Source organism: Aspergillus steynii, assembly GCF_002849105.1.
Source record: "Aspergillus steynii IBT 23096 chromosome Unknown P170scaffold_2, whole genome shotgun sequence".
Taxonomy (NCBI): domain Eukaryota; kingdom Fungi; phylum Ascomycota; class Eurotiomycetes; order Eurotiales; family Aspergillaceae; genus Aspergillus; species Aspergillus steynii.
The window spans coordinates 3971898-3996384 of record NW_020194399.1 but is presented as its reverse complement, the minus strand read 5'-3'; the positions used below and the strand labels follow the sequence as shown (position 1 = coordinate 3996384).

Below are 24487 nucleotides of genomic sequence, written 5' to 3'. Positions count from 1 at the left end.
ATGACGTCGGTTAGATGCTGGAGGCCTGAGGCAAATAGCTGCCTTAGGCAGTTATTCTCTCACGTCTTGCCCTAATGACTCCATCACACTCAGCGATGCATGTCTCACTGTTTGAATACTGTCCAAAGAATTCAAACGGGTCAATTTATTTCATTCTATTTCGTACTACCTACACTGAGAGTGAGTCTTGGTCAGTCCCACTCATTCCAACCTCCCATCTTGAACCTCGGCTCAATCTTATCTTGGCCACTGCTCGTGGCTGTCGACAATATTCCCTCATTCTACTCCGTAAAACCGTAAAACCGTAAAACGGATTTTATTTGGAGAACATGACTGCCTAGTTTTCATTTTGGCGTTCTTGACTGGTAGAGGAAGTGGAGTCGGTGGAGTCTGTTAGTTTAGAGAGTGAAGAACTTGGCACTAGATTTTTTTTTCTATTATTATTTTGACCGGGCATACTTTCCTTTTTAATATTGTGACTAAGTGGTACATTTACGCCTATTCCGTATATGAAATAATTTGCTAGATATACAATTTATTCAATAAATGTATGTACTGGACATATATATCACAAAAGAATAAACCCCAAACAAACCACGCATCCTCTCATCCCCATCTTTATTGGTCTAAACCAAACCAAGTAGTGCTGTGCAATATACCTACTGCACATTGCTGAACTTGTCCTGCTTGATCTTGATGGCATCCGCATGCCACGTCTTGCCACTGTCGGAGGTGGTGAAACCGGTCGAGGCAGTGCCGCTGTACAAGCTGAGGGTGTCACCGTACTTCTCGTCGGCCTCGCTCAGGTGGATCGTGATGTTGGTGTAGCTGTAGGCCTCGAGGGTGCCACAGGTGCCGGAGCCGGTGTAGCATTCATCTCCGGAGTAGAGGTAGAGGAGGTCGCTGTCCAGGGCTGTGGAACGGTGTTTAGCTGGGTTGATCATTCGTAGGGTTAGATCTGTACGTACCGTCGGATTCCTTCGACACGACCTTGCCGTCGATGGTGACGGTCTGGAGGACCTTCTTGTTTTCGACGGAGGCTGGGATCATGTCAGTTGAGGGGTTCTGGTGCGCATGGATTGTGGAACAAGAGGGGAGGACGCACTCTCAAAGTCAACCTGCGTGTCCTTAGGCACGGTGACGTAGGCCTGGCCGTTCTGGCCGTCTGGAATCGCGTTAGTATTAATATGCAACCTAACTGGGGACTTTCGATCCCCCTAGGCTAAAGAATGAGGGACTCACCGGGAGTATAGGTGCTAGCAGCAACGCACCACTCCTCAGCGCTAGCCGAGCAGCCCCTGCAGTCTTGTTAGCTTATATGATCCAAAATTTTGTAAATAAGGATTGGAATACATACTGGGATTCCTGGTCGGGCGACCAGTTCAGCAAAGGCTGGTACAGGTTGGCGCCCTCGTCACCGGCGGTCGAGGACAGGCCGATCCAGAGCGAGACCCAGACCTGGTCGCTCTCGTCCTCGACGGTGACGCCCTCGGGCACGGCGGGGGGCACGAGAGACCAGGTGGCCTTGGTGATGTGGGCGTTGCCGGACGAGGGGCCGGAGTAGAAGCCGTTTCCAAAGGCCCAGGAGTCCTTGGTGGTGGCGGCGGCGCGGAGGGCCAGAGCCAGAGGGACGGTGGTATAGGCAGAACGCATGATGATGGGGGTTTTGAGGGAAAGAATGGAAGAGTAACGAGCCGGTCGCTACGGGAAAGAATGAAAAGTAGAAGCGAATGAATGGGTTAGAGAACGAAAGGAAGGTGAAGAGGAAGAAAGCATAGCGGCAGCATGGCTAAGATATAAGGTGATGATTTCTGAAAAGCTTAGCTTCCGGAGGAGGTGAAACTGTTTCAGGGGAGATGACTACCGTGAGACTAAATTAAAAATATACTCAGAATATAGAGGACCCATTGGTTGTTGGGAGCCCAGAACGAGACTGGCGGGCGACTGAAACAGTCCAGGTGAATTGGCTGCTCTTTAGGCTGTTTTAAGTGCTCGGCCTGGCGAAATCTCGCCGATGTTTAAATGAAAATGGGGGAGATTAAGAATTCATGACATGGAGTTGTGGGAAAGCCCCCCATATCGTGATTCGTGACCCGCAGAGAAATGGAACGTCCGTGACCGTACTCGTATTTTGTCCAAATTACTGCATGTTCGAGTCTCGAATTGGGGAGGATTCAAGGCTGATGAGCATCATTTCCCCTATTGACCGGTGGAGTGCATTGCGGTGGAGACCGCGGGTTGCGAGGCCGATATAAACTAGTACTCACGTCGGGACTCTGGCAACCTTATTGCTATTTACTAGGCATTTAGCATCCCCGTTATGTCCGCTTACTCAGTCTGAAGTTTGAACTGACCAGGCAAATTGCTTCGAAGTATCATTATTCACCAATTTACTCCGTAGACAAGACCAAGCGCTAAGTGGGGTGTGAGCAACTCGATTCCAGGATGTCGAAATGCCACTCGAGTCTTTTGATTAAACAACACCTATTAAATGAATTATGACCAATTTCTCCGAGCAATTGTGGGGTAATTACATATGGGCAACGAGTCCTGACTGACAGAGAGTCAGAGACCGAGAAGACGGCCCATGGCGTGATCGGCCGGAGCCCTAATTAATTAATCTTCAATTAACGGTGACCAGCTCAGTTTCACATAGACATCCTCCGGACCAAGGAGAACCACAGACTTGTGCCCCTTCTGGATATAAAAATATCAGAGGACTGCCCTTCGTCGTACTTCCAGGTTCTAGCTAGACTTGGAGCTTTGAAATCGGGGTTGTTTGAGTGCTCTGTGGGAAAGGTAGGACGGATACTACCATCTACCACTGCAGATGCGGTAGAACAAACTCACGTTCAAGATACTCTAAGGGATGAATGGATGAATTGATGAATATATCTTACTTTGTGGCCCTGCCTTTCATGCTCGCTGCACATGTGGTTTGGAAGAATTAGCGACAACAGCAGTTGGGGTACCATAGGGCAGAGTATGAGCCATGTCCACGAGTCAGTCTCAAACTTGCATCAATACTCAAGCACAGCCTCTTTGGATATTCCAGGAGAGCACAATGACGTAGAAGGACGCAGGGATCTCTGTCGGATTGACAATCGGACTGCTGACGGCGCCACTGCATGCTTGGCCCTCGGTAGGCAGGCCGCGTCGATCCGACTCGATCTTATCGCACCTTATTCTAGTCAGCCCTGAGATTAGCATTATTATCCCACTTATGCAGTCAGTTTCTAGTTCGACACTGGTCTAGCCGATTGCTTATTTGGATGACGACTCCTTCGTCTCACGATTATCCTCAATTATGCAAGAATTATGCCCAGCGTGCCAGGACCATTAGGTAATCCCGCGGTGGCAAGTGACCGACCGAAGGATCGTCGTGGAATGGCAGACTGACAAGTGACAGTGACAAGGGACAAGGGACAAGGGACAGTCGATGCCAGGCAGATGATTAGTGAACACGGGACCAGGAGTCCAGGTCGGCATCGGCGCACGAAGTCGCGATGGAAACGGCGTTCTCCGAGTCTGCGGTGGAACCGTTGGGACGCGTTTATGCACATCTTATGAGGCCCCGACAGCATAAGGCGCCCGTCAATCAGCACAACGCGGATTCTAATCTGCTCTGCCACGGCCACATCCGAGGCATTTCCTCTTCCAGGCATGCGCCCGATCTCGAGATGCCATGAGCTCGACCTTTATCTGCTGTTACCTTTTTTTATTTATTTTTTGTCTGATTTTTGTTGACCGTGTATTTTCTGGGCGTGTCTTGTCATTTGCGACAGTCCATCCCGTCACACGTGCTACAGCCAACGTCCCCCCCCCCGGTATAACCTTAAATACTGACCGTCTCGCCCCTCTGCATCCCTCCCTCTTCAGTCCCTCGTCCGTCACCAATTCCATCAATTTCGTCGGTTCCTGATACACCGCTTCAATCCATCGCCATTTCCATCCTCCCCCTTCGCATTGGTGACCGACGAAATCCCTGGGAATCATCGCTTCGCTCCTTGGAACCCCGCCATCTCGTCTACGTCATCGATCCCCGATGGCGAACGAATCGAAATACATCCCCATTCCGGGGCCTAGAGGCGTCCCCTTCCTGGGGAACGTGCTGGATGTCGACCCCGAGGTGCCTGAGCAGAGTTTCTCGTTGATGGCAGATACCTATGGTAGCTTCCCTCCCGCCGTGCGCCCAGATCGGCTGTCCAGCTGACGCTTCCCAGGCCCGATCTTTCGGTTATCCATTGTCGGAAAGACGAGAGTCTTCATCAGCACCCATGAATTGGTCGACGAGATCTGTAACGAAGAGAGATTCACCAAAAAAGTCGTAGCGGGCCTGCAAGAAATTCGAAATGGTGTCGAAGATGGCCTGTTCACGGCCCACTATCCCGGGGAAGAGAACTGGGAAATCGCACACCGAGTGTTGGTTCCGGCATTTGGACCTCTCACAATTCGAGCGATGTTCGATGGTAGGTTTTTTTTTTTTTTTTTGTTTTTGGTTGTCTAATCCGCCCATGTTGGTACTAACGCCGTCAAGATATGTACGACATCGCTAGTCAGCTTGCCCTGAAATGGGCCCGTCAGGGCCCCAATGTGCCCATCATGGTCACCGATGATTTCACCCGGTTAGCCCTAGACACCATTGCCCTCTGCTCGATGGGTACTCGTTTCAATTCATTCTACCATGAAGATATGCATCCGTTCGTCGAGGCGATGGTCACGTTGCTGCAAGGTTCGGGTGACAGAGCCCGGCGGCCGGCGCTCATGAACAGCCTCCCCACCAGCGACAACAACAAGTACTGGCATGATATTGAATTCCTACGGAAGTTGGCTCAGGACCTGGTGGATGCCCGCAAAAACAACCCGGAGGATAAGAAGGATCTCCTCAACGCCCTGATCCTGGGCCGCGACCCGAAGACCGGTCAAGGTCTCTCGGACAGCTCCATCATCAACAACATGATTACCTTCCTGATTGCCGGTACGGAATGCCATCCACATAGGAGTGCTTTGACGAGCTAACTGGCGTTCTAGGCCACGAGACAACTTCTGGCATGCTCTCGTTCTTGTTCTACTACCTGCTCAAGAATCCGAAGGCCTACCAGAAGGCACAGCAAGAGGTGGATACGGTGATCGGACGACGCAAGATTACCGTGGAGGATGTGTCGAAGCTGCCGTACATCACCGCTGTGATGCGCGAAACCCTCCGTCTGCGATCCCCGGCTCCTTTGATTGCTTTCCACGCCCATCCCACAAAGAACACCGAGACTCCTGTGACTCTTGGAGGCGGGAAATACGTCCTGGAAGAAGACGAGGCCATTGTTGCCGTGCTGGGCAAACTACATCGGGACCCTAAGATCTACGGCGATGACGCGGAGGAATTCAGGCCGGAGAGAATGCTGGACGCCGAATTTGAGAAACTGCCCAAGAACGCATGGAAGCCATTTGGCAACGGCATGCGCGCCTGCATCGGTCGTCCATTTGCTTGGCAAGAAGTGCTGCTTCTGGTGTCGATGCTCCTGCAGAATTTCAACTTCCAGATGGACGATCCCAGCTACGACCTGCGGTTGAAGCAGACCCTCACTATCAAGCCCGAGGGCTTCCACATGAAGGCGACCCTTCGAAATGGCTTGGATGCCACCAAGCTGGGTGCTTTCCTGAACAGCGGCGAGGCTCCCTCCGCAGACTCCGATGCGAACGGCAAAGACCGTAAGAAGAAGGCGACCCCGGCGGGCGATGCTAAGCCGATGCACATATTCTTTGGCAGCAACACTGGCACCTGTGAGGCGTTTGCTCGAAGACTGGCAGATGATGCCGCCGGATATGGATTTGCTGCTGAGGTGAAGTCTCTGGACTCAGCCATGCAGAACGTCCCGAAGAACGACCCGGTGGTTTTCATATCGGCCTCGTACGAAGGCCAACCCCCGGACAATGCCGCTCACTTTTTCGAGTGGCTGAGCAACCTGAAGGAGAACGAACTCGAGGGCACAAACTACGCCGTCTTTGGCTGTGGTCATCGTAAGTACTTTTCTCGGCCCCTCAACTTTCCGCATTCTCGCTAACCACAAAACAGACGACTGGCAAGCCACCTTCCATCGAATCCCAAAAGCTATCAACCAGCTGGTTGAGGAGCGCGGTGGAAACCGTCTTTGTGACCTTGGAGTCGCCGATGCCGCCAACTCAGACATGTTCACAAATTTCGATAACTGGGGCGAATCCTCGTTCTGGCCTGCGGTGACGGGCAAATTCGGCCGCTCCGAGGCTAAAGAAAGCAAATCCGCCCTTCAGGTGGACGTCAGCAAGGGAACTCGGCCCTCAACATTAGGCCTTCAGCTGCAGGAGGGGTCTGTTATCGAGAACAAACTTCTGACGGCACCTGGAGCCCCCGTTAAGAGGATGATTCGTTTCAAGCTTCCCGTCGATATGACCTATCAATGCGGTGATTACCTTGCCGTGCTTCCCACAAACCCGGAGCATATCGTCCGACGAGCGATTAGTCGCTTCAATCTCCCGTCGGATGCCATGCTGACGGTCTCGAAGCCATCCCAGACCTCCAATGGGCCCACCGCGATCCCCTTGGACGCGCCCATCTCCGCTTTCGAGCTCTTTGCCACGTACGTCGAGCTATCTCAGCCGGCCTCCAAGCGAGATGTTACCACTATTGCCAACGCCGCTTCTTCGGATGCGGACGTTCAGGCCGAGCTTCAATATCTCGCGTCCAGCCCCACCAGGTTCACCGAGGAGATCAGCAAGAAGCGTCTGAGCCCCCTGGACATCCTTATGCGGTACCCCTCCGTCAACCTCCCCATCGGCGACTTCCTGGCCATGCTGCCGCCCATGCGCGTGCGTCAGTATTCCATCTCCTCCTCGCCCCTGGTGGACCCCACAGAATGCTCGATCACCTTCTCCGTGCTCAACGCCCCGTCCCTGGCCTCCGAAGACGAGCAGTATCTCGGCGTGGCCTCCACGTACCTGTCCGAGCTGCAACCCGAGGAGCGCGCCCACATCTCCGTCCGCCCGTCGCACGCGGGCTTCAAGCCGCCCGTGGACCTCGACACGCCCATGATCATGGCCTGCGCGGGTAGCGGCCTGGCCCCCTTCCGCGGCTTCGTCATGGACCGCGTCGAGAAGATCCGCGGCCGCCGCAGCCCTATGGGCTCGGCCGAGGAACACCCAGAAGTTGGCAAAGCCGCTAAGGCCATCCTCTACGTGGGTTGCCGCACTCAGGGCAGCGACGACATCCACGCCGACGAGCTGAACGAGTGGGAGCGCCTCGGCGCCGTCTCCGTGCGCTACGCCTACAGCCGACCCGCCGACGGCACGCCCGGCCGCCACGTGCAGGACCTGATGCTCGACGACCGCAAGGAGCTGGTCGACCTGTTCGACAGCGGTGCCCGCGTCTACGTCTGTGGCACGACGGGCGTCGGCCAGGGCGTGCGCCAGGCCTGCAAGTCCATGTATCTCGAGAAGCGCCGCGAGCATTACCAACTCAAGCGCGAGAGCGGCGAAGATGTCGACGAGGGCGACGAGGAGAAGGCCGCAGAGGAGTTCCTAGAAGGTCTGAAAACGAAGGAGAGATACGCCACCGACGTGTTCACCTGAGGCTAGTGACCCATGTCTTTTTCTTTTTTGGTTGAGTCTTAGCGTTTTGGGTTGCATTGAGAATGTTTATAGAAATGATGGGATGGGACTGGATTGGAAGACCAGGCCTTCGCTTGCATATTTTGGACTAGTCTTTTCTAGGGACAAGACTGTTAAATTTATATTAGGTTGGATATAAAATGTTAGATTGCGGCCCTTCGGCCTCTTATTTTTTTTATTTTTATTTTTTTTTTATTTTCTTTTTCTGAAGTCGTTTCTAATCGTCAAATACATATGTGCGTGAAGGTCTTACTGATTTCCTAGACGGCACGGGTCAATCTTATATCCAGCTCATCTGTATTCACCTATCGTCTATCTCTTGGAACTTGAATACACAGCCCTTATCTATATCCATATCCGTACCCATATTCATATCCACGACCATATCCGTATCATCATAGTCTGCCGTCAGACTTCTGCATCCCATCATATCGTCCCGATATCACGAAGTTGCAGGCTCATTTACTTAAGCCTTGAAAGCAACGGCCGAGCCAGTAGGGATAGCAGCACTGGTCGGGGTCGGAGCAGGAGGGAAGCCAGGGAGCTGGCCACCAACGGGCTTGGGGAGCTCGGGGAAGCCACCGGTCGGCTTAGGGAACTCGGGGAAGTTGGGGAGGCGGGAGAAGTGAAGCGGCAGGGCGGCATCCTCCTCGCGCTTGAGGGAGAGACCGGTGGGCAGCAGCTTGGAAATGTCGGGGAGGCCGGAGGGCAGAGAGAAGGGCAGGCCACCGGAGCCGCTGGAGCCGCTGGAGCTTCCGGTTTGTCCAGAGGGGTGCAGCAAGTCGGAGATTCCGCTGGGGATGGGGAAGGGCAGACCTTCGGATCCGCTGGATCCGCCAGAGGTGCCGGTTGCGCTCGACGAGTCAGATTCGCCGGATCCTCCGGAGGGCAGCAGGTCGGAGATTCCGCTGGGGATGGGGAACGGCAGGCTGCCGCTTTCGTCGCGCTTGCTGGGCAGCAGCTTGGAGATGTCGGGGAGGCCGGAAGGCAGAGAGAAGGGCAGACCGCCAGAGCCGCTCGAACCGCTGGAGCTACCAGAGCTTCCAGAGGGATGGAGCAGGTCAGAGATTCCGCTGGGGATAGGGAAGGGCAGACCTTCGGATCCGCTGGATCCGCCAGAGGTGCCGGTTGCGCTCGACGAGTCAGATTCGCCGGATCCTCCGGAGGGCAGCAGGTCGGAGATTCCGCTAGGGATGGGGAACGGCAGGCCACCGCTTTCGTCGCGCTTGATCGGAAGTCCGGTGGGCAGCAGCTTAGAGAGGTCGGGCAGGCCGCCAGAGCCGCTCGAGCCACTGGAGCTATCAGAGCTTCCAGACTGTCCAGAAGGATGGAGCAAGTCGGAGAGTCCGCTAGGGATAGGGAATGGCAATCCTCCGGACTCGCCAGATCCTCCAGATCCCCCAGTCGGGATCGGTAGGTTAGGGAGTCCACCAGAAGGATGGGCAAGGCCGCTTGGAAGAGGGAATGGAATGTTCGGGAGTCCCTGGTGTCTCTCGTCTTGGGAAGGAGTGGGCAAGGCGAGGGCACAGCCCATGAAACCCAGAATGGCGGCGTTGGAGTACTTCATTTTGAAAGAAATTGAAAGACTGAATGTATTTCGGTGGTTTCGTCAAAAGGAAAGGCAGATGATATCAAATCACAAGAGAGAAAGAATTGAATACCAGATTCAATCGAGTCCGAGCTCACTGAGTTGGATTCTAAGATGGTCATGGACGGGTCGGGGCCTGGCCTTTATAGATTTGGACGCAAAGCAACAACCTGACAAGAACTGGGACGAGTAATCAGTACAATTTGGACCGAAAGCACCTCATCAAGGAAGGCTGTAAGAAGATCACCAAGCCACGGACAGGCATATCCTTCCATCGGGTCCATCGAAGAAACACAATATTGAGAAGTGGATGCATCGTGGAGCCTTAGACGTCAGCCGTCCGAACGGCGTATCTTCGACTGTGAGCGCACGCCATGCTAGTGCCGTCACTGCCGTGCTAGCAGAAATTGCAATGATCTTCCTGTATACGAAACAAGGCAGGTTCCAGGGTCTCCTGGCTAAGGGTGCCAACAAGGTTAAGGAACGGGACCGAGACTCAAAAACGAGACTTTCCTCAGGGAAAGACGATGGAGTCGCACACCATATCGCAGACCTTAACTTAATTTCCACGCTTTATGACGTGATCCTGGAACAGCGATGGTTCTCCCATGCTTCCATTCCAGCGACGCGAGTCCCTACCGAGTGTCTGTAGGCTCTGCAAAGCCGCACACTGCGCCCCTACCATGGGAATAAGAGGACGATCTGGGTGTTTTGTGGAGGGAAGCCCCACATCTCACGATCGACACGCATCATAAAACCATGGGTGGCCATCGTCGTAGGGCCAGTGAGAACCCAATCTACCTGCGGTACGCCAGATCAGCATTCTTCCACCGAGTCTGAACCGGCCTTGGGAATCGCGCCCCGGGGAGAAGCCAGGATCACCCCAGTCCGTTCGCTGTTGGCCTGACCATCTGCAAGGGACCCCATAGGTGTTGGTCACTCAATCCGAACCGTTTCCCGTCAGGTACGTATCAGGTGTATAGAGTGGCGACGATCGTCGCATTCTGGTTGGTGCAGCCAGATGGCTTTCGCCGAATTCGGGGTCTGGTCCGAGAGCACAGGGTTGTCGCTACGTTTCAGAAATGTCTGAAAAATGAAGCAATTGAACACCCTCGAGCCATGAAACCGACAGATTCCGAACCGGAGTTTCCCCGGGGACGTGTCATCAAAAGGTTGTTCCTGGCCCTGAACCAGAAAGACGAGGTAAAAAAGGAAGAAAGGAGAGGATCGAGCGGCAAAAACAGCCGCGGGAAAATCACGCACCACGGATGCCTCAGGCATGCGCGCCTTTTGTGCCCTATCCTCATGTTTTTTGTCATTTGGTATCTGCAATGTCCAAAACTTGTCTTGATGATCAGTTGCCACATTTCCCCTGAAATGTGCCAGCAGCCCTTGCCAGTTGACATCCTAGTGCCTGCACCTGCCACACTGTAGAAGCATGGTCCCTCAATGGTGGGAATATGGCTCATAATCTAAAAGGCACTTCCGCCCCGTGAAATAAACTTCAAGCCGGCTGCTAGTATGAAACTGTAAGAGAAATATCACGATAAGAATAAACACGATTCCATTAGGGTCGCTTTGGCAGCAACAGTAGCAGCAACACTCTCACCATCGTATGTCGTGGGTTCTCCTTGATCTCCCTTCAGCATAGGCACTTTCCAAGTACAACAGCCCGGAGGTCATAATTCCAGATTCTGGGCCTCTTGCGGAACAACGCAAGGATCGTCCCACGTACCGGGAACAGTCTATCCATCTCCCACAGCGGTCGTCAATGGGTTCTAGAATTGACAAATCCACGGTCAATCTAATCCACGACCTAGCCTTGATGGCCGAAAACCATAATTCGATCGTCATATAGGGAAGACAGGTACCGAAGCCCTCGGATGGACGATCTTCGCTGAATCAGGACCACTCTAACTGCCGACGGGGGTGCACACATCGGACACGGCATTCGGACAGCCAGGGCCTAGGCAGTGATCCGTGTATCACTATCAGACCGGTCTTGAATTGAATTTTCTCGAATCCCGAAGGTTCCAAGGCTGACGCTTCCAACCCTCCTACAATAGCGCATGTTCCACCCTGGAACGATGACGACAGTCAAGTGTCTCGGTGATGATCAATCAGATTTCTTGATGTGACGCCCCTTACTGTTGGTTTTCAGGGCTAGTTACACGTTCAGCCAATTGAATGACCATCATTCAGAGTTGCTCGCCCTTGCTCGACACACAGTGTATGAACTAATTGATGTTGTAAATTGTATCAGATGAGATCAGCTGTAGTTGGGATTCCGTGTATTTCCCTAGCTTTGTGGGGGGAATTTGTTTGACACTATCTCGGAGATTTGGTGGCTGGAGAAATAGCTCATTGTCACATTTCATGATGAAAGAGTTCGATGATGAAGAGAATTGACGAGAAGAGAAGAAAGAACGAAAGAGAAGCAGGAAAAGGAAATATGGATTCCCGATGGGGACTAGTGCACCCCACGTGGGGCGTCCACCACGTGATCTAAAATTTCTCCGGCCAAAAAAAGCATCAAACAAAACGTCAACTGGAATCCATTTCACGTTCACTTTGTTGGTGCTTGTTTGCCTCCTGCCCCGCTGTGGCTTGCATCCACAATCATGGTGTCAGTCAGCCTTGGGCCGCTCTCCAACTTCTCGCAATCGCGCTATGTGATTCATCTGTCGGACGGCAAGCGTCTGGTGCTATTCCGCCTACCGTCTATCGAATCGCCAAGCGGGAGAAGTAAAAGTGCAAACGAAACCGATGACGGCTGGTTGTATTACGCGATGGAGGCCGAATGTCCCCATGCCGGCGGGCCGATGCAGGACAGCTCAGTTGACATCGAAGATTCGGCCTATATCGTGTCATGTCCGTGGCATGCGTACGATTTCAATGTAGAGACGGGCGAATCGAGTGTCGGGATCACGGCTTGCACGTTCCCCATCAACGTTCACGGTGAGAATGTGGCGATGCAGTATCCTGGAGACAACATCACCGCCACCAAACTCGAGCCAGTGAGCGAGAAGATGCGGCTGAAGAAGAACGAGCCAGCAAGCAAATCTACTGCACCAACCCAGGAGACTTTGCCATCTGAGCCGGCTCGGTATCTGGACGAGAAGGCCACACTTTGCGACTGGTGTGCGCACATCTTAAATACATCCAATCCCGAGCATAAGATTGAACTGACGGCACATCTGTATGCGACTTTTACCGAGAGGGAGGGCTCGTCGTCTCCCATGCCGCTGGGACGTGGCACCGTGCCCGCTCCGGCTGAACCGCCTCGTGATGGACTGACGTCCGTCAAACCTTGGGAGATGCCGAGAGCAGGAAAGGGAGGCACCCTCAAAAGTAGAATTTCTATGCTACACGCCCTGGCCAATATTGAACAGTGGGCCATCGACCTTGCCCTCGATATTTGCATCCGATTCGCCGCCTTCCAGACGGAGGCAGCGTCGCAAGGCAGCCCTCGGGAGTTGCCCCGGACCTATTTCCATGACTGGTTGAAGGTGGCCAACGATGAAGCCAAGCACTTTTCTTTGCTCCGGGCCCGTCTGGAAGAAATGGGATCCTACTTTGGAGCCCTTCCCGTTCACCATGGTCTCTGGGAATCTGCCACCTCCACGGCTCATGACCTCCGGGCACGAATCAGCATCATTGCCCTCGTCCACGAAGCCCGCGGTCTGGACGTCAACCCGATGACCATCGACAAGTTCCGCAAGGCCGGCGATAAGGAAAGCGTGGACGCGCTGGAGATTATCCACAACGACGAGATTACCCACGTCACAACCGGTCACCGATGGCTTTCGTGGATCTGCCGGCAGGAAGAAACCGACCCCGTTGAGGTCTTCCGCTCGAATGTACAGAAATATTTCAGAGGCGCTCTTCGGGGACCCTTCAACGAGGAAGCCAGAGCGCAGGCAGGCATGGATCAACAATATTATGAAAATCTGGTTGGGTTGCACGGAATTGAGGCAGCCTAAGGTTCGAATCTATCGCTTTACAGTTGAGCCCCGGCAGCTCAAAAGAACGATCTGACAAGCACGAGATCCCGGCCTGATATATTACTTTATAAGTGATATGCCCAGCAGGAGAAGAGTCACATCGCCACAACTTGCGGCAATATTCATGCTGCTTTCTCCACCACGCCAAGACATTGTCTTTCCAGCCAATCTCGCAGCATTCGGGTGCGATTCAAGGCAGCAGACGATATTTGCCTCATTCAGCCAACGCTGGTCCCCGAACATTTCACGGTTCGCAATCGAATTGCCCGGGATTGGTGTCATGTCCATATCCCTGTGGTTTATAGCTCTGGCGAAGATCTGGGCCGGCGGACATCTGGTGATGGGTTGATGCGTCTCTAGAATATGCCCAGAGCGATGCATGCCAAGGGGTTTGATATTCAGTGGGAACATTTCCTCCTTCTTATGTTTATGACAGAAATGAATGACAGACATTGCATGATTACGGTCGGGATTAATTAAGGGTGTGTTGTAAAAGAGCAGGTCATAGAAAGAAGATGGATGATTGAAGGTTGATGATAGATTAAGAAAGGGTCAGCCTATCTGACGGGTTGGGAGTTTGACAATAAAAAGAGTTTCTATTTTTCAGAGAATGATCTGGCATGGGTGTTTTCTGCCTTGAGGTAAAGGAGGCAGGCAAAAAGAAAAAGAAATGAAGAATGGGATGAACCGGGATTGAACCGGTGACCTCACGATTGCCAGATGAACTGACTTGACCGAGTAAACTTCAGTCGTGCGCTCTCCCAACTGAGCTATCACCCCATTTGATGTAATACGTCTCTTTATTTAACAATCTGGTCCTAAAGAAGAAAATGGGTGCCATCTGAGGCCTCGGCATGTTCCGGTGGGGAATCTCGAGGATCTACACAAGTCGATCTGCCTCTTGCTGTCCACAATGTGCACCAGTGGTGGACAGGCTTCAATTGCCAGTGTAATGATCAATGATTCATTTGAGTGTACGTCTGAATGCTCTTTGTTTGAACCGGAAGTAATGTCGCTGAGGCATCTTGTAGAAAGAAAGATATATATAGCCTATCTCGGAGATGCAAGCCATTTGAACAGAGAACGATCTAAGTATTATTGGCTCTTGAGAGCTAGCTCATCCATCCTATACACGCTTGTCACACCCAAGCCATGGTTACACAAAAACCGCCTTGGCCAGCTAAGCCTGCCACGCCCATGGCTTCTGCCTGGCACCCCTGCACCCTCCACCCTCCACCGCACACCTCCACCTCAACTCTCCAAGATGCTAAACATCCTGAAACACCTCCTCCGGCGCATTGGACGACGTCCTTTGACAATCATAACCACCCTCCTCGCCACCTCGACCCTTATCGCCCTCATCCTGTACCATCTCCTCGGCTACCTTCTCGCCAACAACCCGCGCATCGTATCCCCCACCTTCCGCCGCGCCACCTCCATCCTGTTCGTCACGGCCCACCCGGACGACGAGACCCTCTTCTTCAGCCCGACGCTTCTATATAGAGAGGATGACCCGGGCGTTGAGAAGTCTTTGCTGGTCCTTTCATCTGGTTTGTCACTCCTTAGTCGCCTGTCTGCAAGAGCAAGGACATTATCTGATACCTAGAGTTAAAGGGAACTACGACGGGGTCGGCTCGACCCGGCAGTCGGAACTGAAAGCCGCCTGCGCTGTGGCCGGGATTAAAGCATCTCGATGCGTAGGGCTCGATCACTTCGAGCTGCAGGATGATCCGAAAAAATGGTGGTCAGAGGAGCTGATTGCCGAAATGGTGAGGGAGTATGTGACGCGGTGGGGGGTAGACTTGGTGCGTAGGATCCTGTTGGTGCTCACTTGATACTGATGATGCGATAGATCGTGACATTCGACGATGGAGGGATCTCGGGACATTTGAACCATAGGGCTGTGGCTGGGGGTGTTAGGTATATCTCCTCTTTCTTACTTCCTCGGCTATGATATCACGCCGATTGAATGCTAATGATAGCCTTAAACAGAAAATACATACAAACCAACCCGCATTCCCACCACCCGGCCTACGCCCTCCAGACCAAATCCCTCCTGCGAAAGTACGCCGGACTGCTCGATCTCATCCCCACCAGTATCCCGTTTACATGGCGAATCATGGGGGCGCTATTCGCGTCCGCACCGGCCCAAAATGCAGCGGGAGATACCTACGGAGATCACGTCCTCCTGGTGAGTCCGTGGGGGCGGTATTTCCAAGGGAGGAGGGCGTTCAGGGCGCATTGGAGCCAGTATTCGTGGGACAGGGGGTTCTATCTAGTGTTTAGTCGGTACATGTGGATGAATGATCTGCGAAGGATTTCTTGAATTATGGATAGTATTAGGCGAATGTGTTTATGTTTGCGGTGAAAAATCCACTAGTCAATTCGGTGCAAAGATTGGTGATAGATAAACAAAAATAGAAGATCCAGAATGATAGCCATCGAGAAAGACAGTAGAACTACACCGTCTTCGTGATCGTCGCCCTAGCCCGTTTCAACGACCGTCGCATAACCCCAAACGCACCCAAAGAGACGAGCACGACAGCCCCGAACCCGATTCCAAACGCTACCAGACACGTCCAGCTCCCCCGCAGCGTCAGTTTGAACATGGCGACATCTTGCGCATGCCAGGACGAGGTCCCCAGGTGTCGAAACAACGGCGTGTCCACCAGTCCGTTGAGCATGTGCATGGTTGGATCTGTGGGCGGTCCGGAGAGAATGCGCAGGCCGGTGCGATTGCGCTGGGTGGTGTAGATGGTTCTAGTAGCTGTTGTCAGCGATGCGCTAGAACAATTGGGTAGAAAAGAGAAGAACAAGTCCACTTACGAAGCATAGTGACATCCAGCGCTAAACATAACCGTCGCATACGGCAACAGAAGCCACCGCCGGTTAAACGCCGGCAGCTGGTGAATGAGATCGCCGACGAAGGAGTGATTCGGCGCGGCGAGCATCATACCGATGGAAAAGCCGGCCGGATGGGCCGCAGGAGCGACGAATTCAAAGCGACGAAGAGGATCGAGCGGGCGGCGACAGACCAGATCGAAGTCTAGGATGGCGCCTGGATTGTGGCGTCAGTCGTGGATTCTACCGCGTGGACCGGGACATCGACGTACCTCCGTACTTGTACAACACCATATAGCGGAGGGCGTCCACGCGCTGCACCAGGTACGGGTAATTCTCCCACAGATCGGCAAGCTCGGGGAATTCTTCACGCACGAGGCGCCGGGCGGCCACGTCGTCCCAGAGAAAGGGTTCCCAGTCCGGGTGCTGTTTCAGACACTCGGCCCGCGCGGCCTGCCATTCGGGACGCAGCTCGGCGGTTCCCAGGTGGATATGATGGAGTCTCGCGGGCACAAGAAGCTCGAATTGCGAGAGGCCTGCGGATTCCGAGTCGCTGGGAACAGGCGATGCCGGGTAGGAGTGGAACGAGAGGTCAAAGAGGTCGCGATGGAGGGAGATGATGGAGTCGGCGGACGAGGAGCGCCAGACAAAGGGCAATCGGAGTAGGAGGTACAATTGAAGCGCTAGAGCGGATTGCAGGAAGGCCAGCAGAAAGACGAGTAGGACGACGAGCAGCAGGCGGACCCGCGTGAGGAGCATGACGGGTCAATTGGCTTGTCGAGTACTTCGCAGTCGAGTTCGAGGCAGGATGGGGGAACAGGCCATGGATGCAAAGGAGAACAGAACCCAGGGTGGTACATTGGGCGATGCATCGTGTAACGCCAGTAGGCAGGCCTTTTTGGAAGCGTTTGACCGTGGGACAAAGTGAGATTCGAGAATTGCTTGACCGGCTTGTCTGGCTTGTCGGAGCTTGTCTGGTAGGCTGATTATATTCACCAGAGACAACCGGAGAGTTCCATTTTATTGCCTCCATAGGTATCCATAATCAACAATACTCCAAGTAGCAGTCCATAGTCCATAGGTACTACACATCCAATCACCGCTGCCCATCGGCTGATGGATGCCCCGTGTGGCCAATCACATCCATCCCTGCCAGGCACCTCGACCAATCACACTGCTTTGCCACACGTGACCGACAGCCCGTAGAAAATTCGAATGGAGAACGCTGGAGAGATCCCCGTTAATTGCAGTCGGTGAAAATCATCAGACAGAAGAAGCCGTGCGGAGGAATAGTTACAATATCGAGAATTGTCCAGTAAGTGCAGAATTGGGCGTGGATGGACGCTCCACTCGCCGCTGAGTGGACTCTGCTGATGCAATCGGCCCTAATCTTTGCACCACCCTGACCCTATTTAGACACCCCCTGATTGCAGATCGACGTCTGTAGAGCTTCACCTCTCAATGTCGGCCAAAAGAGTTGCTGTAATCGGTACGGGTCCCGCCGGGGCCATTGCGGTGGATGCCCTCGTGCAGGAGAAGGCGTTTGACGTGGTGCGCGTCTTTGAGCGACAGGAAAAAGCGGGCGGGTGCTGGTATGTTTCCTCGGCTTGTACTTGCATGACAATATCCCATCCTCAACGTCACCAGGGTCTCTCGAACAAGCGAGACCCCCGTTCCGCTTGATATCGACAGTCTCTCGACCAGGTCGGCAGATTCACCGGTGGCAATTCCCTCGGAGCTGCCGCTGTATGCGCCGACGCTGTCGAAGCACCGCTTCGACGACTCGCATGTGTATCCCACGCTGCACACCAACGTGGAAGCCTCCGTGATGGAATACTCGCAGGAGTCGATCCCAGCCATTCGCTCTGCCGAGTCGGTGAACCTGCATGGCCCGGACACGCCGTTTCGCCACCACACCGTCATCCGCCAGTATATCGAGGATCTCCTGAATCGTCACGGCTACCAGGACCTGGTGGAGTACAACACCACCGTCGAGCGCGCCGTCAAAGACACGGCCACCGGCAAGTGGACCCTGACGCTCCGCCGCGCAGGGAAACCGGGCGGCTTTGACTACTGGTGGTCGGAGTCGTTCGATGCGCTGGTCGTAGCCTCGGGACATTACAATGTGCCCTTTGTGCCGGCAATTCCCGGACTGAAGGAGTTCTCCGCGAGATACCCAGGGAGCGTGCTGCATACCAAGCAGTATCGAGGGCCGGAGCAATATCGCGGCAAGGTATGACCCTCAGACTTCTTCACTATAACAGCCAGCATTGACAGTATCAGACGGTCATCACCGTTGGCGCCTCCGTCTCCGCAGCAGACACGGCAGTCAGTTTGATCGGCTCTGCACAGGCTCCTATTCACGCCGTCGTTCGCGGCAAATACAACGTCTACTTTGGCGACGAGGCATTCAAGCATCCGCAGATCCAGCGTCGGCCACCAATCTCACATATCTCCAGCGACAACGGCGAGAGAACGGTACATTTCGAGGACGGCACCTCCGTCGCCAACGTCGACTACATCATTCTCGGCACGGGATTCACTTGGACGCTGCCTTTCTTGCCGGATATTCCGGTCCGCAACAACCGCGTCCCGGATCTCTATCTGCATGTCTTCCATCAACGGGACCCGTCGTTGGCGTTCCTCGGAGCGGTATGCTTCCGTCCCGGTCGAAAATAGAGTTCAATGAAGATGAGCTAACTGGGATCTAGGTTGGCGCCGGACTGACCTTTAAAGTCTTCGAGTGGCAAGCCGTCGCCGCAGCTCGCGTCCTCGCCGGCAAGGCGCAATTACCCTCGCTGGACGAGCAGCGTCGATGGGAAACGGAGAGGATTGCCAGCAAGGGCGACGGACCGGGTTTCTTAATGCTTCACCCGGATTTCGAGCAGTACTTTGAGCAGCTGCGTCAGCTGGCAGGAGAGCCGCAGGGGTCGGGTCGGCGATTGCCGGTGTTCCAGCAGGCGTGGGTGGATGATTTCATGGAGGGGCATCAGAGGAGAATCCGCATGTGGAAGAAGGCGAATCAAGAGGGCCACGAGAGTAAATTGTGATAGATCGAATGAAGGAGAGACCATGGGAGGTGGTGGCTGGAGCTAAAGGCTAGACTAAAGGCTAGACTGACGCCAGGCTTTCTTTGTTCCGGACGATCGGTAGCCAGTCAGATCCACGGGGCCTTGCGAGTATTGACTTGGACGAGGATGATTTGTTTCTTTGGCGCATGGGCCTTGTCTAGTCTGTCTGGACTCGGGGATGCCATGCAGTCCGTCGCCACACTCGCCCATCTCGATCCATCTCAAATTCCAGGCTTTTTTCCTGGCGTCACGACGTTGACAACTAGACTAACGCGCCGGATCGCATTGGATATATATAAATTACAAATTGGAATCCGTTGGCGCCGTGGTGGATGTGTCTCGAACCTTACCTATATATAGCAGTCTACAGCCCCAAGCCGTCTTCCTCTGCTCATGAACCACCAACAATGGCAGACATCCCAGGTACCAGCTCAAGAGGACTGACCCTTCTGAGTGTGGCACCGACAATAACTTTGTTAGCGAGTATCTGTGTGACCCTTCGCTTTCTATCCCGGTGGTTGGCATCTTCAATCCGCATCGATGACTGGGTATGTCTGGTATCGCTTGTGTTCGCTTACGGTGCAATGGTTGGGTCGGTAGTGATAGTCACCATCGGACATGATGGCTATCGTGCCCTAGAGCTCATGCCGTCTGTCCCAACGATTCATATAAAGGTAGGAATCCAGGAACGGCCGCTTCTCAAACTCAAGACTCACGATGGCGTGTAGCTGGTCATGACATGCCTGGTGACCTACCATGTAAGCATCGCACTTACGAAGACCTCGATTCTGCTCTTCTACCAGCGTCTCTTCGCGCTGCATAAATACCTGCTGAGAGCGATCTGGGTGCTGCACGTTCTCGTTCTCGGCTTCCTCATCACGTCCGTCTGCGTAACCATTATCGCTTACATTCCCATCGAAGTCAAGTGGAAGCCCTGGGTCCCGCATCGAGGCATCGTCAAGAACGCCAACGCGATGAGCTACAGTCTGGGGGCCATCAACTCGGGCCTCGATTTTGCAGTTTTGATCCTCCCGCAGCGCGCCGTCTGGACGATGCGAATGGACCGTCGACAGAAGCTGCTTGTTTCGGGCGCGTTTATGCTGGGTGCTATGTTGGTCTACTACTTTCGTTCTGGGATGTGAACCAGCTAACTCGCGTTTAGTGTCTGTGGCATGACCGTTGCTCGTCTTGCAATTGTAGACTTCTCAGACCTCACACGTGAGTACCAGGGACCTTGACACTGCAAACCCTGAGCCAGGCTTATGGAAAATGGCCAGACATTTCGATCTATCCGTGGACGCTGTATCTGATCGAGATGGACATCAGCATCATCTGCGCCTGCCTTCCAATGTTTCCCTCCTTGTTCCGTCGCTGGAGGTCAAAATTCACCACGCACAGCATCCACTCGACCAGCTCGTCCAGAACCCTGCATGTGTCTTTTCGGCGACCTCATCGGCGACAATCCCGGGATGAGCCTGCCGTTGAAGACTCGGACGAGTTGAATACGCAGGTGGATCCGGCTTATCAGGGCGCCAGTTACTACCTGGTGGAAATGAAGCCCGCGCGAGTTCATACCCGGGCAATAGGGAATTGGGACTCAACTACTGGGTCTCGAGATAGGTCGAGAGGGCCGTTTGATGCGCCCTAATGGAGTTCATCAGAGGCATCCGATACATCATCTGCGATATAGACTAGAAGTATGCATTAGACAAAATCCAAGTTCAGTTCTCGTCCAGCTTCTCAAAATTACAGGTTCAATTCTATTTTCTGCCTGTATGAGTCTATAGATGTCCAATTCCCCGCGACTGGTCTAATTCATCGATAGTCCAGCCACGTGCGGCTATACTCCGTCGTGTCGATCAGTCTGCTCAGGTATAGTGCTTTGATCTATCACATTGTCGAGTAATAGATCGACGCCACTACAGGTAACGATGGCAGTTCCAATCTTGGTGATTACCTTTCTGTTTTCTAATTAACTAGTAGTTTCGTCAACCCGAGGAACCCGCGGAACCCGAGAAACCAGTATGGAGACGACCAGTACCCAGACCTAAGATATTCCATCTCTGCCGACAGAAGATCTACAATACACATCCAGGATCCATTCGGCCTATTCCTGTTCCTAGACCTTCAAGTCATAATCTAAATTCCCTCAGCTCATCCCTGCACATTAATCTCGCCCCCGCAGTCGCCGATCGACGCAAGAATAACTCCTCCAATCAATGCCTGCAATTAATTTATCTCGACTGCAAATTCACCGAGGCCACTTGCATAAGAAACCACAAGTACCAACCCCTCTCCTGATCTTCGCATTCGTCCGATCTCAGGTAGCAAAATGCGTCCCTTCTTTGCATGGACACTGGCTCTGCCTCTTCCTCTGACGGCGGCCAAATCGCTGTGGTCCGATTCTCCGGGCGAATATGACAAGTTCATCACGACGGCGTTTCCATTGGGGAATGGACGACTGGGTGGTATGGTTTCTCCTCTTTATATTATTTCATTCGTGTTCGCAATTGCATGAATACAGTATCAGCGTATGTATGCTAACTAATTCCACCAGCAATGCCCCTGGGCGCACAGGCCAAAGAGATCATAAATCTGAACATCGACTCGCTCTGGCGCGGAGGACCATTCGAAGACCCAGTGAGTGAATCTACACCTCTCTATACCATACCAATCCACTAACCCTAGAAACCAGTCCTATTCCGGCGGAAACCCCAACTCATCCGTCGCCGACGCTCTGCCCGGCATCCGCGACTTCATCTTCCGCAACGCCACGGGCAATGTCTCTGCGCTACTGGCGGATTTCCCCTCCTACGGGTCGTATCAGGTCCTTGGGAATCTGACGGTGGATTTGGGAGAGTTAGGCAGTGTAAGTGGGTATCGGCGGAGTCTGGATCTAGAGACGGGGGTGTATACGGACGGGTTTAAGGCGGGGAATGGGTCGATTCAACGGTATGTTTTTTCTTCTTCTCCCTTTATTTGTCTCCTGGCTTGATTTGTTCTGGTGAGAGACAGGGCTTACGGTTTCTAGAGAGGCCTTCTGCTCCTACCCCGACCAGGTCTGCGTGTATCGCGTCCGATCGGACTCGTCCCTGCCGGCTGTGTCGATCGGGCTGGAGAATCAAGTCGTCTCGCCGACTCCCAAGGTAACCTGTCACGGTGGCACGGTCAGTCTGGACGGCCAGACATTCCCTGACATCGGGATGGTGTATACTGCGCGGGCGACTGTCGTGACTGGATCGAAGACAAGTGGTGATCTGTGCTCTTCGTCCTCGGAATTGACCGTCCCATCGGGTCAATCCGAGATCTACGTCGTCCTGGCCGCTGGGACGAACTATGACGCGAGCAAGGGGAACGCAGCGGCCGGGTATTCGTTCAAAGGCGAAGACCCGGCCAAGGAAGTGCAAGCCACCGTCTCTAAAGCCGCCAAGAAGTCCTTCTCGCGATTGAAGAAGTCACATGTTACCGACTTCCGGTCCATCTACGGCGGATTCACGCTCAGTCTGCCGGACCCAAAAGACTCGGCAAAGAAACCCACGACGGACCTGCTATCCTCGTACCGCCAGCCGGGCGATCCCTTCGTCGAGAACCTCCTCTTCGACTACGGTCGATATCTCTTTCTCTCGTCGTCGCGGCCCGGCAGCTTGCCGCCGAACCTGCAGGGTCTGTGGACGGAGCAGGACTCGCCCGCGTGGAGCGCCGACTACCACGCGAATATCAATCTGCAGATGAACCACTGGGGCGTGGAGCAGACGGGTCTGGGAGGGCAGACGGAGCCGCTGTGGACGTATATGACGGAGACGTGGATGCCGAGGGGCGCGGAGACGGCCAGACTCCTGTACGGCGCGGAGGAAGGGTGGGTGGTGCATAACGAGATGAATGTTTTCGGACACACAGCGTGAGTGGTCCGCTTGAAGCTTTCCGGTCGCCGACTGACACAGCCCAGGATGAAGAACGGCGCCGGCTGGGCGAACTACCCCGTGGCGAACGCGTGGATGATGCAGCACGTCTGGGACCATTTCGACTACACCCAGAACGTCTCCTGGTATCGACAGACAGGGTATCCGTTGCTGAAGGGCACAGCGCAGTTCTGGCTCTCGCAGCTGGTCGAAGACGAATACTCCGGCGATGGAACGCTAGTCGTCAACCCCTGCAACTCGCCAGAGCATGGCCCGACGGTAAGCAATCCCCTGAGTCAGTAAAGGCAACAGGGCAGCCCTGACACCTAACACATCCAGACCTTCGGCTGCGCGCACTACCAGCAACTCATCTGGGAAGTGTTCGACCACGTCCTCCGCGGCTGGGACGCCTCGGGCGACACCGACAAAGGCTTCAAAGCCGCTATCTCAGCCGCGCTGTCCAAGCTGGACACGGGCGTGCACATCGGCTCGTGGGGCCAGATCCAAGAGTGGAAAGTCGACTGGGACGTGCGGAACGACACACATCGACATCTCTCCGAGCTGTACGGCTGGTATCCGGGGTACGCGCTGTCGTCGGGACAGGGGGGCAACAGGAGCGTGGCGAAGGCCGTGGAGACGACGCTGCGGTCGCGCGGGTCGGGCATCGAGGACCAGAACACCGGATGGGCGAAGATCTGGCGCAGTGCCTGCTGGATGCTATTGAATAACACGGACGAGGCGTACGCAGCGCTGACGCTCGCCGTGCAGAACAATATCGCCGACAACGGCTTCGACATGTACTCCGGGTCGCCGCCGTTCCAGATCGATGCGAACTACGGCATCCTGGGCGCGGTGGCGTCGATGCTGGTGCGCGATCTCGACCGCGGCCCTGCGGACGTCGCGCGCGCGCAGGAGGTGGTCTTGGGACCGGCGATTCCGGCCGCCTGGGGAGGAGGGAAGGTGAAGGGCGTGCGACTGCGAGGGGGAGGCACCGTGCGGTTTGAATGGGACACGAAGGGCGTGGTCACCTCCTGTCGGGCGGATCTGACGCGACGCGCAAAGGGGACGCCGAAGGTGGTCTTTTCAGTGCGAGGAGGACGCCGGATTACGTGCTGAGCTGCATCTATCCCTTGCATGTATATCAAGAAAGGAGACTAATTATGTGCAATTTGGTGTGAATCCACGGAGAAACTGCGGGGAAGTCTTCCCCTCGTAGCTGCATGACCTGTTCAAGTCCACTCCTTTCCCAGCGTCGAATTTCTCCATTCCATCTGACTCCCAACTCAGTGCATCATTCGACTATGGACTCCCTCCGCGGCAAAGTCTACACATGGATCGAGACGACCGTGCAGCGATTGGGGCGACTCGACGGCGCCGCCAACATGGCGGGCATGATCGGGAAGGACCACGGCATGAAGAAACTGACGGAGTTGGACGACGACGAAT

General features: G+C 54.2%; 7 protein-coding genes and 1 non-coding gene across 8 annotated transcripts; 4 read left to right on the top strand and 4 right to left on the bottom strand.

Moving 5' to 3' along the window:
* Positions 1–659: 659 nt before the first annotated feature.
* Positions 660–1653, bottom strand: P170DRAFT_454054 (uncharacterized protein; the record flags this gene model as incomplete). Its single annotated transcript, XM_024851406.1, has 5 exons — positions 660–913; positions 969–1040; positions 1106–1165; positions 1243–1298; positions 1358–1653. 5 exons carry the CDS (start codon positions 1651–1653, stop codon positions 660–662), a joined length of 738 nt encoding a protein of 245 aa, XP_024708086.1.
* Positions 1654–4045: 2392 nt separating this feature from the next.
* Positions 4046–7599, top strand: P170DRAFT_351947 (bifunctional cytochrome P450/NADPH--P450 reductase; the record flags this gene model as incomplete). The annotated part of the gene is made up of 5 exons (XM_024843900.1): positions 4046–4169; positions 4224–4469; positions 4538–4978; positions 5032–6015; positions 6071–7599. 5 exons carry the CDS (start codon positions 4046–4048, stop codon positions 7597–7599), a joined length of 3324 nt encoding a protein of 1107 aa, XP_024708085.1.
* Positions 7600–8104: 505 nt separating this feature from the next.
* Positions 8105–9205, bottom strand: P170DRAFT_472674 (extracellular proline-rich protein; the record flags this gene model as incomplete). Its single annotated transcript, XM_024852970.1, has 1 exon — positions 8105–9205. One exon carries the CDS (start codon positions 9203–9205, stop codon positions 8105–8107), a length of 1101 nt encoding a protein of 366 aa, XP_024708084.1.
* Positions 9206–11313: 2108 nt separating this feature from the next.
* P170DRAFT_444689 (Rieske [2Fe-2S] domain protein) lies at positions 11314–13209 on the top strand (the record flags this gene model as incomplete). Its single annotated transcript, XM_024850648.1, has 2 exons — positions 11314–11327; positions 11862–13209. 2 exons carry the CDS (start codon positions 11314–11316, stop codon positions 13207–13209), a joined length of 1362 nt encoding a protein of 453 aa, XP_024708083.1.
* Positions 13210–13908: 699 nt separating this feature from the next.
* On the bottom strand, positions 13909–14010 carry P170DRAFT_t46. The gene has a single exon. It is a non-coding gene; the product is annotated as a tRNA-Phe (tRNA).
* Positions 14011–14454: 444 nt separating this feature from the next.
* P170DRAFT_378906 (PIG-L family deacetylase) lies at positions 14455–15660 on the top strand. The gene is made up of 4 exons (XM_024845467.1): positions 14455–14780; positions 14845–15035; positions 15083–15150; positions 15223–15660. The coding sequence occupies exons 1-4, from the start codon at positions 14495–14497 to the stop codon at positions 15554–15556; spliced, it is 879 nt and encodes a 292-aa protein (XP_024708082.1). The 5' UTR covers positions 14455–14494; the 3' UTR covers positions 15557–15660.
* Positions 15623–17181, bottom strand: P170DRAFT_112203 (glycosyltransferase family 32 protein). The gene is made up of 3 exons (XM_024842322.1): positions 16344–17181; positions 16057–16288; positions 15623–15990 (listed from the first exon to the last, which is right to left on the bottom strand). Exons 1-3 carry the CDS (start codon positions 16828–16830, stop codon positions 15690–15692), a joined length of 1020 nt encoding a protein of 339 aa, XP_024708081.1. The 5' UTR covers positions 16831–17181; the 3' UTR covers positions 15623–15689.
* A 351-nt stretch (positions 17182–17532) lies between these two features.
* Positions 17533–24201, top strand: P170DRAFT_454047 (FAD/NAD(P)-binding domain-containing protein; the record flags this gene model as incomplete). The annotated part of the gene is made up of 9 exons (XM_024851405.1): positions 17533–17663; positions 17719–18304; positions 18349–18723; positions 18783–19110; positions 21467–21615; positions 21838–22094; positions 22174–23040; positions 23089–23320; positions 23381–24201. The coding sequence occupies 9 exons, from the start codon at positions 17533–17535 to the stop codon at positions 24155–24157; spliced, it is 3702 nt and encodes a 1233-aa protein (XP_024708080.1). The 3' UTR covers positions 24158–24201.
* Between the last annotated feature and the right edge of the window lie 286 nt (positions 24202–24487).

Coding starts and splice junctions, on each gene's coding strand:
- P170DRAFT_378906 (XM_024845467.1), top strand. CDS start 14,495: ATGCTAAACATCCTGAAACACCTCCTCCGGCGCATTGGACGACGTCCT. Junction 14,781..14,844: donor TTTGCTGGTCCTTTCATCTG/GTTTGTCACTCC, acceptor CTAGAGTTAAAG/GGAACTACGACGGGGTCGGC. Junction 15,036..15,082: donor CGCGGTGGGGGGTAGACTTG/GTGCGTAGGATC, acceptor ATGATGCGATAG/ATCGTGACATTCGACGATGG.
- P170DRAFT_112203 (XM_024842322.1), bottom strand. CDS start 16,830: ATGCTCCTCACGCGGGTCCGCCTGCTGCTCGTCGTCCTACTCGTCTTT. Junction 16,289..16,343: donor GGTGTTGTACAAGTACGGAG/GTACGTCGATGT, acceptor GCCACAATCCAG/GCGCCATCCTAGACTTCGAT. Junction 15,991..16,056: donor GCTGGATGTCACTATGCTTC/GTAAGTGGACTT, acceptor AACAGCTACTAG/AACCATCTACACCACCCAGC.